This window comes from Ophidiomyces ophidiicola, assembly GCF_022830035.1.
Source record: "Ophidiomyces ophidiicola strain CBS 122913 chromosome Unknown scaffold_2, whole genome shotgun sequence".
Taxonomy (NCBI): domain Eukaryota; kingdom Fungi; phylum Ascomycota; class Eurotiomycetes; order Onygenales; family Onygenaceae; genus Ophidiomyces; species Ophidiomyces ophidiicola.
The window spans coordinates 153,943-171,411 of record NW_026054642.1 but is presented as its reverse complement, the minus strand read 5'-3'; the positions used below and the strand labels follow the sequence as shown (position 1 = coordinate 171,411).

Sequence of the window (17,469 nt, the reverse complement as noted above, 5' to 3'; positions counted from 1 at the left end):
GGTGATGCACAAATCTATTTTATATGTGGAGTTTTCCACATAGCAAATAGACTGGCATTTGCTTCTTCTCCTTTGCCTATTTCTCTCCCACATAATATAATTTGCCACCATATTGGACCATATTCTCTTCACTTTCATTTCCTGTAGTTACGTACTTGCACACATCCTTTCTGGCTCTCGCCCGAAGATACCCGTTTTCTTGAAAATGGGCTCTAGGGATTTCTCCCCGCATACTCGGGACCCAACAGACAGTTCGGACGCAGAAACATTGTTCCCCGGCAATGACTATGAGACAAAGCGAGAGAATTTAAGAACCATACACTCTCAGGGGCAGCCTCGCCCCTTCACTGGTGTCGATGTTAAGAGGGCTGAAGAGGAGTTTGCCGAATTGAGCAAACAGCTTTCCGGTATCTCGGAACGCGCTAGGCATTTAACACACCAGCAATCAAATCGAATATCTGTCAAATCCGCTAGAGATCTAGAAGAGCCCCCGGCTGATGGAGAACCATTTGACTTGGAGACGGCTCTTCATGGCTCGCGAACCGCAGAAGCTGATGCTGGTATTCGACCCAAGCGAATCGGTAAGATTGGAGCTTTCGCTTCCTTACGTCATTTGGCCTGAGCTAACTGACTGTCAGGCGTTATTTGGGAAGGCCTGTCCGTCCGAGGTATTGGCGGGGTGAAGAATGTTGTTCGAACGTTTCCAAATGCTGTCATAGACTTTTTCAATATCCCGCAGACAATTATGCAGATTCTTGGCCTTGGAAAGAAAGGTAAAGAACTTGAGATTTTGAAGAATTTTAAGGGCCTCGCAAAACCTGGCGAAATGATTCTTGTTCTTGGTAAGCCCTCATCTGGATGCACGACCTTCTTGAAAGTGATAGCAAATCAACGCTTTGGATACACCGGGATCGACGGCGAGGTTTTGTATGGTCCATTTGATGCAAATACCTTTCAGAAACGCTTCCGAGGCGAGGCTGTCTACAACCAGGAAGACGATGTGCATCACCCCACCTTGACCGTTGGCCAGACCCTAGGATTTGCGTTGGATACTAAAACTCCTGGAAAACGTCCTGTTGGCGTATCCAAGGCTGAGTTCAAGGATAAGGTACATACCTCTGAGTTTCCCAAGATCTAACAATATAAAATATTAACATTGCTTTAACCAGGTGATCCGCCTTCTTCTGAAGATGTTTAATATTGAGCATACGATCGATACTGTAGTCGGTAATCAGTTCATCCGTGGAATCTCGGGTGGAGAGCGAAAGCGTGTTAGTATTGCAGAGATGATGATTACATCTGCCACAGTGCTGGCTTGGGATAACACTACTCGTGGCTTAGATGCCTCAACTGCGCTTGACTACGCAAAGTCGCTTCGTATAATGACCAATATTTACAAGACTACCACCTTCGTATCGCTATATCAGGCATCTGAGAACATTTATGAGCAATTTGATAAAGTGATGGTTGTGGATTCAGGCCGCCAGGTATACTTCGGCCCCATAGGCGAAGCACGAGCCTATTTTGAGAGCTTGGGATTCAAAGAAAAACCGCGTCAAACTACCCCAGACTATCTTACCGGCTGCACGGACCCCTTTGAAAGGGAATACAAGGAAGGCAGAAATGAGCATAATACGCCGTCAACTCCAGATGCCCTTGTTCAGGCCTTCGAAGAGTCATACTTCAATAGATTGCTAGAAAAAGATATGGAAAAATATCGGGCCCAGCTGGTTGAAGAGAAACACGTCTATGATGATTTCGAAACTGCTCATCTTGAAGCTAAGCGCAAGTATACATCAAAATCGTCTGTGTATTCAATTCCCTTCTACATTCAGGTTTGGGTCCTCATGCGGCGGCAGTTCTTTATTAAATGGCAGGATAAGTTTTCACTCGCCGTTTCATGGATAACTTCTATCGGCGTGGCTCTTGTTCTCGGTACTGTGTGGCTTCAACTTCCAAAGACTAGTGCCGGTGCCTTTACTCGTGGTGGAGTCTTGTTTATTTCTTTGTTGTTCAATGCCCTCCAGGCCTTTGGTGAGCTCGCAGCAACGATGATGGGACGGCAAATCGTAAATAAACATCGAGCATTCACTTTCCACCGCCCGAGCGCTCTTTGGATTGCCCAAATTGGCGTCGACTTGACATTCGCCTCGGTACAGATATTCATCTTCAGTGTCATCGTCTATTTCATGTGTGGCCTTGCTCTCGATGCGGGTGCCTTTTTTACCTTTATTCTTATCATAATTACTGGGTACCTTTCGATGACGTTGTTCTTTCGCACTGTTGGCTGCGTTTGCCCTGATTTCGACTACGCACTAAAGGGTATATCGGTGCTTATTACACTGTTTGTTGTAACCTCTGGTTATCTCATACAATGGCGAGATCAGCAAGTGTGGCTTCGATGGTTTTTCTATGTCAACGCAGTGGGCCTTGGATTTTCCTCCCTGATGATCAACGAATTCAAGAGACTCACCATGAAATGTACGGCGGACTCCCTCATCCCAGCAGGGCCAGGATATACGAACGTGTCTCACCAAGTTTGCACTCTTCCGGGTGGTGAGCCGGGTTCCAGTATTATACCTGGCTCAAATTATCTTAGCCTTCACTTTCAATATTACCCATCGGATCTTTGGAGAAACTGGGGCATTATGGTTATTCTCATTATTGGTTTTCTATGTGCGAATACATATCTAGGCGAAACGTTGATGTATGGTGCTGGAGGGAAGACAGTAACATTCTTTGCAAGAGAGACAGACGAGCTAAAGAAACTTAACCAGAAACTTCAGCAAAGAAAGCAGAACAGACAGCAGACGAAATCAGACGAATCTGAATCACCCCTTAAAATCGAATCAAAGTCCGTTTTATCTTGGGAGAACCTTTGCTATGATGTTCCTGTTCCTAGTGGTACCCGGCGCCTGCTCAGCGACGTTTTTGGATATGTGGAGCCTGGAAAGCTTACAGCCTTGATGGGTGCTAGCGGTGCTGGTAAAACCACCTTGCTTGACGTCCTCGCTTCGAGAAAGAACATTGGCGTCATCACCGGCGATATTCTGGTCGATGGTCGTATGCCAGGTTCAGCATTTCAGCGCGGAACCTCGTACGCAGAGCAGCTTGATGTTCATGAACCAATGCAAACCGTGAGAGAGGCCTTTCGATTCTCAGCTACGCTTCGTCAATCTTATGAAATTCCTGAAGAAGCGAAATTTGCATATGTTGAGGAGATTATTTCCTTGTTAGAACTTGAAAACCTGGCGGATGCGATTATTGGTACTCCAGAAACGGGGTTGTCGGTCGAGGAGCGAAAACGTGTGACTATTGGAGTAGAACTTGCGGCTAAACCTCAGCTATTGTTGTTTTTAGATGAACCAACGTCTGGCCTTGACAGCCAGTCTGCTTTTAATATCGTCCGCTTTCTTCGAAAGCTCGCTGCTGCTGGCCAAGCTATTCTCTGCACTATCCACCAACCGAATTCTGCGCTGTTTGAGAACTTTGATCGACTCCTTTTACTTCAGCGTGGTGGCCAATGTGTTTATTTTGGGGATATTGGAGAGGATGCGCGTGTGCTCCGCGATTATTTTCACCGAAACGGAGCGGACTGCCCCCAGAATGCAAACCCGGCGGAATGGATGCTGGATGCAATTGGTGCTGGACAGGCCCCTCGGATTGGAAGTCGTGATTGGGGAGATGTTTGGACCACATCTCCTGAACTCCAGCAGTTAAAGCAGACTATTCTTGCAATCAAAGCAGAACGCATCCAAGAAAACGACGCATCATCTACTCCCCAGGGCACTGAAGCTGAGTACGCAACTCCTCTTTGGCATCAGATTAAGGTAGTGTGTAAAAGAACGAACCTGGCCTTCTGGCGGTCTCCCAATTATGGATTTACTCGTCTTTTCAACCATGTTGCCTTAGCCCTGATCACTGGGTTGTGCTTCCTTCAACTAGACGAATCTCGATCATCGCTTCAAAACCGTATCTTCGTCCTTTTTCAGATTACGGTCATTCCGGCACTTATTCTTGCTCAGGTAGAACCCAAGTATGATATGTCACGCCTAATTTTCTACCGTGAGTCTGCAGCAAAAGCATACAAACAATTTCCCTTTGCTCTTTCTATGGTACTTGCGGAAATTCCGTACAGCATTCTCTGTGCCGTCTGCTTTTTCCTTCCAATTTATTATGTTCCGGGGTTACAGTCAGCTAGTAGCCGAGCAGGATATCAGTTTTTGATGGTATTGATTACTGAAATATTCTCTGTCACCTTGGGCCAAATGATATCCGCCTTGACTCCGAGTACGTTCATTGCCGTACTCCTAAACCCGCCTATTATTATTATCTTCTTTCTTTTCTGTGGTGTCTCCATCCCTAAACCTCAAATTCCCAAATTTTGGCGTGTCTGGCTCTATGAACTTGACCCCTTTACTCGACTAATGAGTGGTATGATTGTTACCGAGTTACATGAGAGGCAAGTGACTTGCAAACCAGAGGAATTGAATCGATTCACCCCACCTCCGGGACAAGATTGCGGCTCGTACATGAAGAACTTTTTTGCAAACGGTGGATCTGGATATCTCATTAAAAACACTACCGATGCCTGCGAGTTTTGTGCTTATAAGATTGGAGACCAATTTTATAAACCCTTTGGAATGAACTTCGACAATCGATGGAGAGATCTTGGAATCTTCCTATGCTTTATTGCATCGAATTTGATTCTGTTGTTTATTGGAGTAAGCTTTCCTCAAGGTCTTGTCCACTGTACGTATACTAACCCACACATTTTTCCCAGTCGCGGTATCTAAACTTTAACCGAAGATGAAGGATGTTTTTGGTAGGAATAAGGGAGATCACTTTCAGCCTTTACGGAGTATAGTAGAAGTAACTACACCTCAATCCATTTGCCCCCAAATCTTCCCCCTACACGTATTATTTTCTAACCGCAAAGATCGTTAATAATGCTTTCTCTATGCGTTTTCCGTCATCACCAGAAAAGCTTAATTTTAGAGAATAGATTTAGGAATTTTGTTTTCGTTAGGCACAGCGCCGTTCTAATTTATATGTATATACATTCACTGTTTGTTGAGTGGTTACAGAATTCTAGGCTGTTGGCCTTGCGTCGTGTCTCGACAGTATGAGTGTACGAAGTATAGTAATCAAAGCCAAAGTACAAAAATGGTCTATGTACATGAAAGATCAAAATATATATAAGAAGATTGACTATGATGTTTCTCCCTCTTCATCAACATGGTGTTTCCCAACTATGGAAAGGAACACTTGGTCTAGAGTTGTCTGGCTAACAGAGTAAAACTCGATGCCGAGGTCTGCCTTAGATTCTTCTAGAAGAGAAAACACTTTGCTGATATTTACGCTTTCAGCATTTCTTTGCAGAGAAGCATCCTCTACATGAGGCGAAATGCTATCTAGATGGTCTGATGTGGTAATTTCCGGAAGAGCGCCGGCAGTGGACGAACCTGGACTCCGAATACTAAAACGTAACTGTCCGTGATAGGTCTTTTGCTCGATCGAGGTACCCGGAAAAACATCCGACACCCAACTACGGATATTCTCCATGTCTTGGTCAGAGGTATGTGGCGCTGATTTGTGTACAACATGAATATAATAAGCATTGCCGTGTCGCCTGCGCAGGTAGTCAGTGGTTCCAAGGGCAAGCATCCTCTTTGCCATGATGCCCGCACGGTTTGCAAGGGCATCTGCCTCTTCCATAGAATGGGTTGTTAAGACAAGGGAACGCCCTGGAACCACTGAAGCGAGCGTGCGCCACATAACTCGCTTAGACGCTGCATCCATACCAGATGATGGTTCATCGAGTAAAAGCACGGTTGGGTTACCCATTAATGCAATTCCAAGAGACAGTTTTCTCTTATTACCGCCTGATAGTTTCGCTGCCATGCGGTTACGGAACGCAGTTAGGCCAACAGCACGAACAACTTCATTGACATTGTGTTCGACGTTAGACACGCCTCGGATACGAGCATAAAATCTTAGATGTTCGAGGACGGTCATCTGATCCATAGCATCAAACTGTGGGCATACGCCAAGATGGGCCCTTGCAGCAGCACGCTGTTTGATAACAGAGATGTTCTCAACAAGGATTTCTCCACCTTCACGGGAAGGTTGAATATCTCCCCTAATTAAACTAATAGTGGTAGATTTTCCAGCACCATTAGGACCAAGCAGGGCAAAAACTTCGCCTCGAGCCACCCCAAATGTGACATCCTGAACTGCAACAAATTTTCCAAACGATTTCGAAAGATGAAGGACTCTTAGGCCATCGTTAGAAGTGGATACCCGGGCGAGTTCGTCGTTGAGGTCCTTATCGGCGTGGATATCTGATTCAAAATCTTGGACTTTGGCTTCTTTTCGCCACATGGGAAAAACCGAGCCGGAGTCCCACCACAACAATAAGCTAAAAAGGAATATTGACTGGAGAGTAAGATATAAGATTGGGCCTCCGTAAAGAGTGATTTCTCCTGGATACGTGGCGACTTGCTTATCCCTACAGAGGATAGAAAATACGTTCAAAGCTGTGAATAGAGATCGAGTAATATTGCCGATTGGTGCAAGTGCTGCAATAACAAAGTGCACGATTTTCACGAGTGAATCTACTTGTGCAGCAGGAGCGTACGTTAAGACAGATAGGTATGCAATGAAGTAGAGTAGGAACACGACCCTATTGTATGTATAATGAGTCTAACCGACCTTGGCCTGGGAGGAAAAGGGAACTTACGATTGTGCTCCTGCAGCAAAGGCAAAAGCTGCCAGTTGGGATTTCGCGAGCCTTGACACAACATATGAAAACAAGGTCGACGCAATCCCATAAAGGAACAAAACAACAAATAAATATCCAGGATGATACCATGCGTCTGATACCCCTCTGAAAATGGCTGTCACTAAAACACTCACTGCGAGAACTAACAGAGAATCAAAGCAGAGATATGCTGTCCATAATGGGAGACTTCGGACGCCATTGCTATAATGCAGTGCACGGACGTTTCTAAGGCGTTCAACCGTGAGGTAGAGGGAAAAGAATGCCGGGTAAACTGACAAAGCAAGGCCGAAGTAGGTAATCAGCTGAAGAGCCTTTCCAGAATTTTGCGCAAATGGTAATTCAAAGCTCTGGTATTGAGTGCTTATCGAGACGTTTGTTAAAAGGTTATCCAGAGCATTTTGGACAATTGTCGGAAGCGATAGATCTGCATTCCCTTTCCAGGCGAAAGTGGGAGGAGAAGAGTCGTCTCCAAGGTAAAAGCCTCCTGGAGTCACATTTCGGAAGTTCTGATCAATATACCGGTTAAACTCTTCTAATGTGTTGACGAAATGGGTCTTGCTAAGTAGTAAAGTTGCATTAAGTTTTGACGAGGAAGAACCTGGCAGCGAGCTAGTGAATCTGCTGACAGAAGCTGGAGATATTTTGCTGGCTGGGCCAACAACCAATTGAAGGTTAAGTTGCGACAACAAGGACCCAACATCAAATTCAAACGATGTTCCTGGCCCAGAGCAGTTGGGCCGTTTAAAATCCTTTAGAAATAGTGTGACTAAGCCTGCGGCAATAATAGGTAGTAAAAACGCGGCGAGGTATGGAAGCCAATTTCGTCGTAGAATGGTGGCCCTTTTACGGAAGAGAATCCAAGTCTGTTGGGCAATCCCAATACGTTTCCCAGTCAGAAGATCTGGAACCTGCCTAGAATCATTCTTGTCGCTGGGCGCGTCGATATTGAGGGGATCGCTGGACCGCTGGACCTCTTCTGCCACTTTTAAGAACACATCCTCGATAGTGGGCCCACTGACACGATACTCTGAAATTCCAAGTTCCTCAAGCTTTGTGACAAAGTCAGCCGTCTGTGACGAGGTTGGGACGCGATAGACTATCTGATCGTCATGTATCTCAGTTGTAATGTCTTCAAACTGAGGTAGGGGCGTCTTCTCAGAGCCGGGGACATGATATACATGAATTCGATAGCCTGACCCAAGTTTATTCTTAAGCTCAACGCTTGATCCTATCCCTTTTAAGGATCCTTTTGATAAGATAGCGATATGGTCCGCCAGCAAATCAGCTTCGTCCAGAAAGTGAGTAGTTAGTAAAATAGTCCGTTGTCCTCGTTCTGCTAAAAGAATATCCCAAATCTTTCTTCTTGAGATTGGATCAAGACCGGACGACACTTCATCAACACAGCAAACAGACGATCCACCCGTAAACATCATTGCTAACTGGAGCTTCCTCTTTTGTCCGCCAGATAGCGTTCGTGCAGCAGCCTTCAGTTTCTTCTCTAGATCACAGTCTGCAACGAGTTGTGTAAGTTGTGCTTTGGTGTCAATGTCCGAGCTGGCCTTCAATCTATTGAAAATTTGAACGTGCTCCAATACGGTCAAGTGATCCCATAAGACATTTTTTTGAGGGCATAAGCCGAACCCGCCGGCCGCATCTGGGAAAGTAACAGCAATGGAACCAGCAGATATTTTCGAAAGGCCAGAAATTGCATCCAAAGTGGTAGACTTCCCACTACCATTAGCGCCAAGTAGAACCATGATCTCACCCTTTGCAACATCGAGATTCAAGTTATCAACGGCCAAAACCTCCTGACGCTGGCTACCAAATATTGAGCCGAATTTTCGATGAAACCAGTTGGGTTTAAAGGTTTTGGTGAAACCATTTAATGAAACTGCTGTCGGTGCGGTGCTGGATTTCGTGGTTTGGCGATCTTTTGATTGTGTCCCATGAAGTAATCGCTCTACCCAAGTACCCAGTACCGGATAGACTATGATTTGGATGATGCAGAACATCCAAAAAGCGATACCTGGGATCGTCCATGGGGACTCTGGAGCGGCCTTGATCATATTTGTGGGCAGATCTTGCCTCTCCCATCGAGCCATAAAAATTGTAAAATGAATGTAGTTCATCGGGGGGAAAAGCAGAGACAAAATTGCAACCCCAGCGTTGCTTCTTGGGCCAACAAGCTGTGAAATTATCCCCAATAAGAGACAAGCAATTGTCACAGATATGCCACTCAACTGTGATTTTCTGAAGAAAGAGGCACCGAATAGCGAGAATGAAGATAAAGAGAGGCCGGCAAGTAACTGAAAAATGACTTGAATACCTGGTGATGTCCTGGTAAAAACCCCAAAATTGAGGATGATCGCCATGACGATCCAGCCTGGAGCATAAATCGCATCTAAGGCGAGGTGTGCGGCGATGAAGCGGGTGGCTTGGCATTTCCAGTGTGCTGTATTTGGCATCATACAATCAATAAGTTGGCTCATACCCAGCTCTCTCTCTGCTGCAACTAGGCCGGTAAGCTGATATGTCACGCCCACGATTCCAACCAGGAAGGCAATGGCAAGGATATCAATAATTGCGCCCATATAGCGAATGCGAATTGTTTGTTTCCGTTCCTCTGCAGTTTTCGACGTATACGGATACTCCATGACCTGTACCAACATCAGCTAGGATATTAGGCATGAGGGTTTCGAATTACGAACCTGTCCTTGAGGAGGGTCGCCATTGCTTGAGTCAACAGATGCGATGGCCCAGTCAACTGCATGTTGAAAGGGAAGGACGTATATTTCAGCATCATTATCAGTGTCTCCAGTTCGAATCTTTCCTCGGCCTAAACCGCCATCCGCTTTGATTGTATAATTCCATTTCCTGCCGGGTCCTTCACTGGGAGACGAATAGAACACGGCTGCGGCTATGCATTGGGTTGTTCCCATTAAGGAACTCTTGCAAGTGTCCACCAACTGATCTGGGGAGGATAGGATTTCGACATTCTTGCCGCTGGACCTGATAGGTGTCGCAACTTGCGCAATGACACGGTCGATTTCCCCGCCGGTGAAACCACTGTTCACAAATACAAGTTTATCCCTTCCGCCTGCGGCTGCATTGAGTGCGCTGGGTAAGGATCGTATGGGAGTTGCCTTTCCGATGCCAAATTGGGCGGGAGGAATGAATAAATTACGAGCAAAGGCCCTTAATTTCAGCTGTCAGATGATTTAAAATTCAGGTGGAAAGTGAAAATGGGTGGATTTCGCGTTTACGTACAGAAATGCGATGAAAATGACAGGAAGGGTAAATGCGCGAGTGGTTGTTGAAAGTAAAGGTCGGATAAGCGTGATTAGGAGATTTTTGACAAAGAGAGTCCATATTTGTCTTAAGAATGCCATGATAAAAGGGGCTGAAAACCCAGATAACCGGGCAGTCAGGGAGAACAGAAGAGATCGCCACTGTCGAGAAATGCCATTCGGGGAAGAATATGTTGCACCCTTGCCGCGTTTCCTGTTATGCAGTCAACTAACTACGTCAGTTGCAGATCAACGATGCAGGATACTCGGGCAATATATAAAGTCCAGCCCAGGGTGAGGAAATAGCGAAATTGAGGTTAAAGAGCGGCGTGAGAAGTGACAGCGCTCGACGTGGTGGTAAGTAGTTAGCTGGATGATCGCAGCACAGCCAGCTCGCAAGGCTGTTTCATCGGGAATTCCGACCAAACCCACTTGGCTAAGAAGTCACTTAAAGGGATGTGAAAGCGCAGCTCGCTTCCCACGATGCAACTTCTTGGATTCGTGCCAGGGACATAATGATGCATAATTTTTGGATGGCGGAGCCGCCAGTGGCCAATTTCCAACCCCCGGCTTCCACAGCCTTAAGTTAGTGCTAGCGATTCCTGGCATAACTAACTAACTAGCCCACGGCTCATGGGGGCTTAGATGTGGGGCACTGACATCCTGGTTTGTGAAAACACTCACCACTCTCAAACTGCACAACGACGCGCCAGCCAGCGCGCTTTGACGAGCGTCGCAAAGCACACCACTGAGTGGCAGTGAGACAACTGAACCATCCCCAGCGGCTGCGTGGTGGACGAGCGGAGGTTGGACGTCGTCTCGGCCAAGGAGACCCACGTCGGAACTTCGTCGGCCCGAAAAACCGTGCATCCGCCAATCATAACCAAGATGCCACTATGGACTGCTTCTACATACGGAGCCGTATAGAGGAGTTTATTAAGAGCCGATTAAGCAGCTTTAACACAAAATTGGACTACAGCAGGAAAAATAAATCATCTTCGTGCAGGCCACATTGATCTCTTTCACTAACGGTGAAATTTTATAAAGGGGTCGACGAACTGGAAAAGATCCACAAGATTTTGACTACGAAATCTTGATAATGAAGGCCAGAAAGATTGATACTCGAAGACATGGATTCAGATTTACCCTGCTTTGAGCTTTTTGAAATGGCATATACCAATACACGAGAATTTAAAAAAAAAGGAGACATATGCTAAGGACGCCGAAGGCCGGCTTATGATTACCATGGTCGAGTATTAAGATGCGAGAATGATTGAAAAGGAACAAGAGAAGCTATGATGCCATTTAGCCTGGAGATATTTCCTAGCACCCGGCGTTAAAGGTACCTAAACTGTCCCAAAGCGTCTTGATGGAGACGGAATCGCATTCGTTTATGGTGTGGATCAGAGCCCCATTATGGATGTATGAAATGGTATCTAAATATCCCGTTGCGATCAGGCTTATTTGCTTTTATCGTGTGTGGGCTGAACCTATTTTCACTGCCTACAAGTTACTTCTGCAATTCTCTGATTTATCTCCAATGTCTATGTCTATTATTCCACTACTTTTGGAAAACTACCCCAAAAGAGGTCTTCTCAACTTCTAAAGTAAGCCCCGTCTTATCGTCTGCTTAATAATACCAATGTATGTCAGGCATAGCCATGCTCAATATGACAGAAGATACTCTCAATTTGATGCTATTGTCACTGCTGGACAGTTGGAAATGTATTCTTGAAGATCATCTCTTATAAATGAGAAGATAATCGATGGTATTATATGCTATAAAGGGTCTATTAAATATCCCTGATTGACGCTTTTAACTTAGGAGATTGATGGGAAAAAGTTATATTTCCAAACCGAACCTGCATGCCCAGCTCCTAGATATTTTTATTTTCAGAACAAAATAAGTTACTTACTTCATTTGGGGCATGGAGGTCGATCTTCCCAACAGTGGCACTAGGGCGATGCGGCTTACTTTCATACCTGCGCAAGTCAATGCCGGTTGCACTTGGGAAATAAACTGGCCACATATGCGGAGTGTACCCCCCAACCATTCTACGCATAAAAGGCTACTCTTGAAAACAGTGAATGCTGAGCTCAAGTACCTACCGAGAAAGAGAATGCTATGGCTTTAGCGCTTAAATTACAGCTCACGGAGGTTGACAGTAAAGATTTAGAAGACAAGGAGAGCGACGAAGACCCAGAATATTGTTATAATTGTATTTTGTGTTTTTGTATCTTCATTAAATGTATTGATTAGTGTCCCATCAATATCATGCAATGATCAATGAGGGGCATTTAGACTCCACTTTCATACTCTAATCTTACTGGACTACAAAACGTTCCTTGTGAGCCTTATACAGCGTAGATTTATCCAAAAGCTCGCCAGTAGAGGACCGCAGGAACTTGACCTCCAGGTTATTCGCGTCTTTGAAAGTGATTGTGGCGTAACTAAAGTCCTTATCGTATGCAAATGCATTGAATGACTGTCTAGTACCGACAGAACTAAGACCCTCGATGTTGCCTGCGCCACCGGCAACAATATACATGGGGGCCTTAGGGTTGTTCATGCCAGCGGGGTCAGCGGTATTTTTGTATACAGGCAAGAATCGCTGGGAGTTGTGTATATGGCCAAAGACACCTAGGTCAACACCATATTTGTAGAGGATATCCTCGAAAGCCTTCTGGCAGGGTGCACAGGAGGAGCCACCAGTTGTATACCAAGGACGATGACCAGCGATAATTACCCAAGGTGTGACGGTGCGATCGACTGACGCGAGATCAGCCTTCAAGAAGTCAAGCTGCTGGTTGGGAGCTCCGAAGGGGCCACTGTTCAACCCAGCAGAACCACCAGGGGCATCAGGAGCATCCATAAAGTCCGTTTCGGTGTTCATCATGACAACGTGTGCCATACCATATTCGAAGGAGTACCAAAAGGGAGGTTTGGCTAAGAGTTTTGCTTTGTTAGCATTGACTCGAGCGGCATTATCTGTAGAAGTTGAGTCAAATGCCTTTGGCATGGTATTTGCAAATCGCATCATAAAATCAGTGAAGTTCTTCTGCCCCTCTGGGCATAGGTTAGTGAGATGAGGCACTTCTGCGCAGACTGCCTCATGGTTACCAGGGCTGACCATATACGGCTTACGGCTGGCGATCGGTGCAAGCTGGCTGTAAAATTGTTCGTTGATAGCCTGGAACGCGTTGACGCCATCGAAGCGGTTTTTGGATCTGACAAACCAGTTATCGGCATAAGCAATATCACCGGGGTGAATAACAAATTCATAGTCATCAACAGTTTGCGCCAAGCGGCCAATTGTGGTGTGGTTGAGAGCAGGGTCAATAGTGGGGATCATATCGCGCTTGGTCTTATCCATCTTGATAGTAAAACCGTCTTCACCATAGACACCAAGGTCGATGACAGCATTCATAGAAAAGGAGCCTTTGTCACCGGGCAACCTGGGGCTCAAAAAGTGTTCCACAGTGGAGTTTGTGGAAACGATTTTATAGTAGTAGGTCGTCCCCGTCTTTAAACCGGTGAGAATCACGGCATGGCCCCAAGTGCGCGATGTTGGGTATGTCACGGAGTCCCTTGAGCATGCTTCTTGGGTGAGAGCAGACGCAGACAAGCCATATTGCACGCAGGGTTGGGTAAGCTGTTTGTATGTGTTCCAGCCAACCGAAACGCCTAGTTCAACAATGTCAGATCATACATAAAAAAAGCATGTCGTAAACGCACTTGTAGGCCCCATAATACCAAGGCGCTGCTGAACGGGAGTAGATAGATCCCTTGGCTTTGGCGGGTAGCTTGCTGCAGCCATGGCACCCGTCGCCAAGAGCACGACATTCCACAGGGAGGACATGGTGGGCAAAACCGTTTCTCTGTACTCCGTACAGGCTTGTAATTTTAGAAAGGAATGCTGCGATTTGCAATGGCACTGCTACTGAAAAGAGTAAGGCCATAGATGCGAGATCTGGGCCATCAATATATAGAGATCCATACTGCCTCTATGCTCTCGCACTCGTCACGAGGCGAAATGTGTCCGGCTCGCGGGGGATCTGGATTCTGCCTGACAATGTCGATCCCTTAGAACAGAATACGCATCTAGAAGCAGAGTAAAGTGATGCTGAAGAACACTGACCACTGTCAGGCCAATCGATAAGACACATGGCAGGTAGAGTCGTATCGGCAAATTGTGCAGGCAGGGTCAGGGAAGCTCATCCGCGAGGCGGACACATATCAGAATACCTCTTCAAGTAAACATGCTGGCCAATAGACGAGTGCATATTTGTCACGGATGGACCGCGCATCTCGGAGTAGTATTTGATTTCATAAAATGCCGAGGTCATTGGTGTGGAAGTGCAAGGTACGTATGCATCTCGCTGGTCAGTCGGGCCTGTGATTGATGACGGTAGTTATATCAGCGGCGAATTAGTTACAAGGGTTTCATGAGCGGGGCATACTCACCGGGCATGCAAGTCGATTTCAAGCTCGCCTTGAACGGTTTCTTGATGTTGTGACCCGACATTCCGTTAATTGAGATCATCAAAGTGCAAATAAGATTCTCTGAGTTCGGTTTAAGGTTGAAGCTTAGCTAAGGCTAAGCTGCCGACCAATTTGACTAGCTTAACAAGGGAAGGTGTTGTTCGCCCGGCGGCTGACGTCGGGCACCTATTATTATTCAAGGTTTTAAGGTTTGTTTATTTCGGGGGCGTGACCTTCGCCCCGCAAAAACCTTTATCAGTTCATGATTAGTAAGCATATGTGGCGGAATAAAGATGTCCCGTTAAAGCGGATTATATTCTCGCCGACGCCCGTTGAGCCTCGGGACAACCAGAAGCCAAAATAATGACGGAATCTCGTTCACGAATGGTGCAGGATTACGGAGTATGACCGATCTACTCCGTGCGATAAACTGCTCAGCAAATCATTTGAAGATTCTTGAATATTGAATTGTAATCTGGAGTGAACGCCGACTTTCCTAATTCCAAAACGACTGAGGCACGGCGGTTGTTCTTTATTTGTCCAGGTTAGGGCCGCCGACCCGTCCGTCTAGGGCATAATGGCTCATCTGACCGGTGCCCAAGTCATTGCTCGTTCGCTTAGAGACCTTGGAGTAACCGTCGTGTTTGGAATTGTTGGTATACCGGTGGTGGAGATTGCAGAGGAAGCGATCAATCTGGGCATCCGGTTCATTGCTTTTCGTAACGAACAAGCATGCAGTTATGCTGCGAGCGCCTATGGGTTTATGACTGGGCGGCCAGGTGTCTGTCTGGTAGTTGGTGGGCCTGGAGTGCTACATGCTATGGCTGGCGTATGCCGATACTCTCCTGTTGTGATGCTTGATTCAAAACTGATATACGTGAACACAAACAGATAGGAAATGCCTCTGCTAACGGATTCCCACTACTCATCCTTGCTGGTTCAGTTGAAACTACTGCAATGACAAAAGGGGGGTTCCAAGAGATGGATGCAATTGCTCTTCTCACGCCCCACACAAAGGCAGCAATCCGACCAGTTTCAGTTGATGCTGCACGCGACGCGATCCGAAACGCATACCGAATATGTTGGTATGGCCGTCCTGGTGCTACGTTTATCGATCTTCCAGCAGATTTAATCCAGGGGAGATCTGATATTGAGAATGTCACTCCTGGGTCCCAGGAGATATCTTCTCCACCTTTGCCTGCTGCTGACCCAGCAAGAATATTCAAGGTGGTACAGATTCTTAAGTCTGCCAAATCACCTTTGATAATAGTTGGAAAAGGTGCTGCATATGCTCGTGCAGAAGCCTCCATCAGGGAACTCATCGAACGAACTGGAGTTCCTTTCCTACCCACTCCGATGGGCAAAGGCGTGGTCCCAGATTCTCACGCTTTAAACGCCTCTGGTGCGCGAAGCGTGGCCTTGAAAAATGCCGACGTGGTGATCCTCTTTGGAGCCCGTTTAAACTGGATCTTGCATTTTGGAGAACCGCCACGTTGGTCTTCCAGTGTCAAGATCATTCAAGTTGATATCCGGCCGGAAGAGCTCGGCCATAATATGGGCATTGGAGAGTTAGGACTTGTAGGAGACATTGATCTTGTCGCAAAGCAGCTTCTGTCTGCCCTTTCTGACTGGCGCGTAACATTGGCCGAGTCATATCTCTCTCTGCTCGCAGCCTCAACAGCGAAAAACCGGTCAAAAATGCTTGATAAAGCCCTTAAACAGACCCCCGTCGATGGTCTCTTAACTTTTCATCGGACATTTCACATAATCAAGACTACTCTTAATACCATATCGCCCCCAGAGCTGGGGGGTATCGTGTACGTCTCCGAAGGAGCTAACACTATGGACATATCTCGTTCTGTATTTGAACTTGAATATCCCCGGCAGCGACTTGACGCTGGAACCTACGCAACTATGGGAGTTGGGCTTGGCTACATTGCCGCAGCCCATGCAGCCTTCAATCTCTCCTCCGCAAGTAAGGGGTCAACAAACAGCCCACCGAAGAAGATCGTCGCGTTTGAAGGTGACAGCGCTTTCGGTTTCAGTGCCATGGAAGTTGAGACTCTCGCTCGTCACCAGATTCCGGCGTTGATTTTCGTCGTGAATAATTCCGGTGTATACCACGGAGATGCGATCAACGAAGCCGACTGGCGCGAGCTGCAGAAAGACACAATTGCAGATAAAACGAAGATTGATGCCAACCAAGATACCCCTAACAGTGCTCTCAAAAAAGGCCTCCGGTCTACTAGTCTTCTATATAACACGCGGTATGAATATCTATCAACTATGTGTGGTGGTAATGGGTTTCTTGTTCGCACGGAAAAGGAACTGGAATCTGCCACCAAATCCGGTTTTTTAGAGAAGGAGAAGGTCACCATTATCAATGTTATCATAGAGCCCGGAATCGGCCAATCCATTCAATTTGGCTGGCAGGCATCTAAAGGAAAGGACACGCAGGAAGCAAAGCTGTAGATACAACAGTTCATTTATATTTGGATGCTACGGAGTACAAACTCTAGACTTGAAACTAAATGAGATCTGTAAGGCAATCAGAGTAAACTACTGCGTAACGCATGCTTCGATCTAGCCGAGCCTTTAAATGTCATTTTATGCGCCTTTGGACGACCTAAAGAACCAGCACATGGCATCACTCTCTTGCGGATCATCGCAAACTCCCATGGCCGTTCCTGCGCTTCGTGGCTGAAAAACCCATAGGGAGACACAGTACTCCGTAGACATATTGATTCAGTCAGACAGGGTTGGATAGTTAAGGGGCTTCCTGGCCGAAGGCAGGATCGTCCTTGAGAGGAAAAGTCTAACGGCCAACAGCTAAAGGCGACTTCATTTTTGGGCGATAAGTTACAAGATCCGACACCCGCGTAATAATACGGCGCATCCGAGCCTAGCGGTAATGG

The 17,469-nt window shown here is 46.4% G+C and overlaps 4 protein-coding genes across 4 annotated transcripts; 2 read left to right on the top strand and 2 right to left on the bottom strand.

Moving 5' to 3' along the window:
* Positions 1-205: 205 nt before the first annotated feature.
* Positions 206-4,813, top strand: SNQ2_1 (ATP-binding cassette transporter snq2; the record flags this gene model as incomplete). The annotated part of the gene is made up of 4 exons (XM_049249764.1): positions 206-581; positions 639-1,108; positions 1,170-4,724; positions 4,784-4,813. 4 exons carry the CDS (start codon positions 206-208, stop codon positions 4,811-4,813), a joined length of 4,431 nt encoding a protein of 1,476 aa, XP_049110924.1.
* Positions 4,814-5,211: 398 nt separating this feature from the next.
* Positions 5,212-10,173, bottom strand: LOZ57_000664 (uncharacterized protein; the record flags this gene model as incomplete). The annotated part of the gene is made up of 4 exons (XM_049249763.1): positions 5,212-6,685; positions 6,743-9,441; positions 9,493-9,979; positions 10,052-10,173. The coding sequence occupies 4 exons, from the start codon at positions 10,171-10,173 to the stop codon at positions 5,212-5,214; spliced, it is 4,782 nt and encodes a 1,593-aa protein (XP_049110923.1).
* Positions 10,174-12,395: 2,222 nt separating this feature from the next.
* On the bottom strand, positions 12,396-13,931 carry LOZ57_000663 (uncharacterized protein; the record flags this gene model as incomplete). The annotated part of the gene is made up of 2 exons (XM_049249762.1): positions 12,396-13,756; positions 13,808-13,931. The coding sequence occupies 2 exons, from the start codon at positions 13,929-13,931 to the stop codon at positions 12,396-12,398; spliced, it is 1,485 nt and encodes a 494-aa protein (XP_049110922.1).
* Positions 13,932-15,131: 1,200 nt separating this feature from the next.
* LOZ57_000662 (uncharacterized protein) lies at positions 15,132-17,026 on the top strand (the record flags this gene model as incomplete). The annotated part of the gene is made up of 2 exons (XM_049249761.1): positions 15,132-15,383; positions 15,446-17,026. The coding sequence occupies 2 exons, from the start codon at positions 15,132-15,134 to the stop codon at positions 17,024-17,026; spliced, it is 1,833 nt and encodes a 610-aa protein (XP_049110921.1).
* Positions 17,027-17,469: the final 443 nt, after the last annotated feature.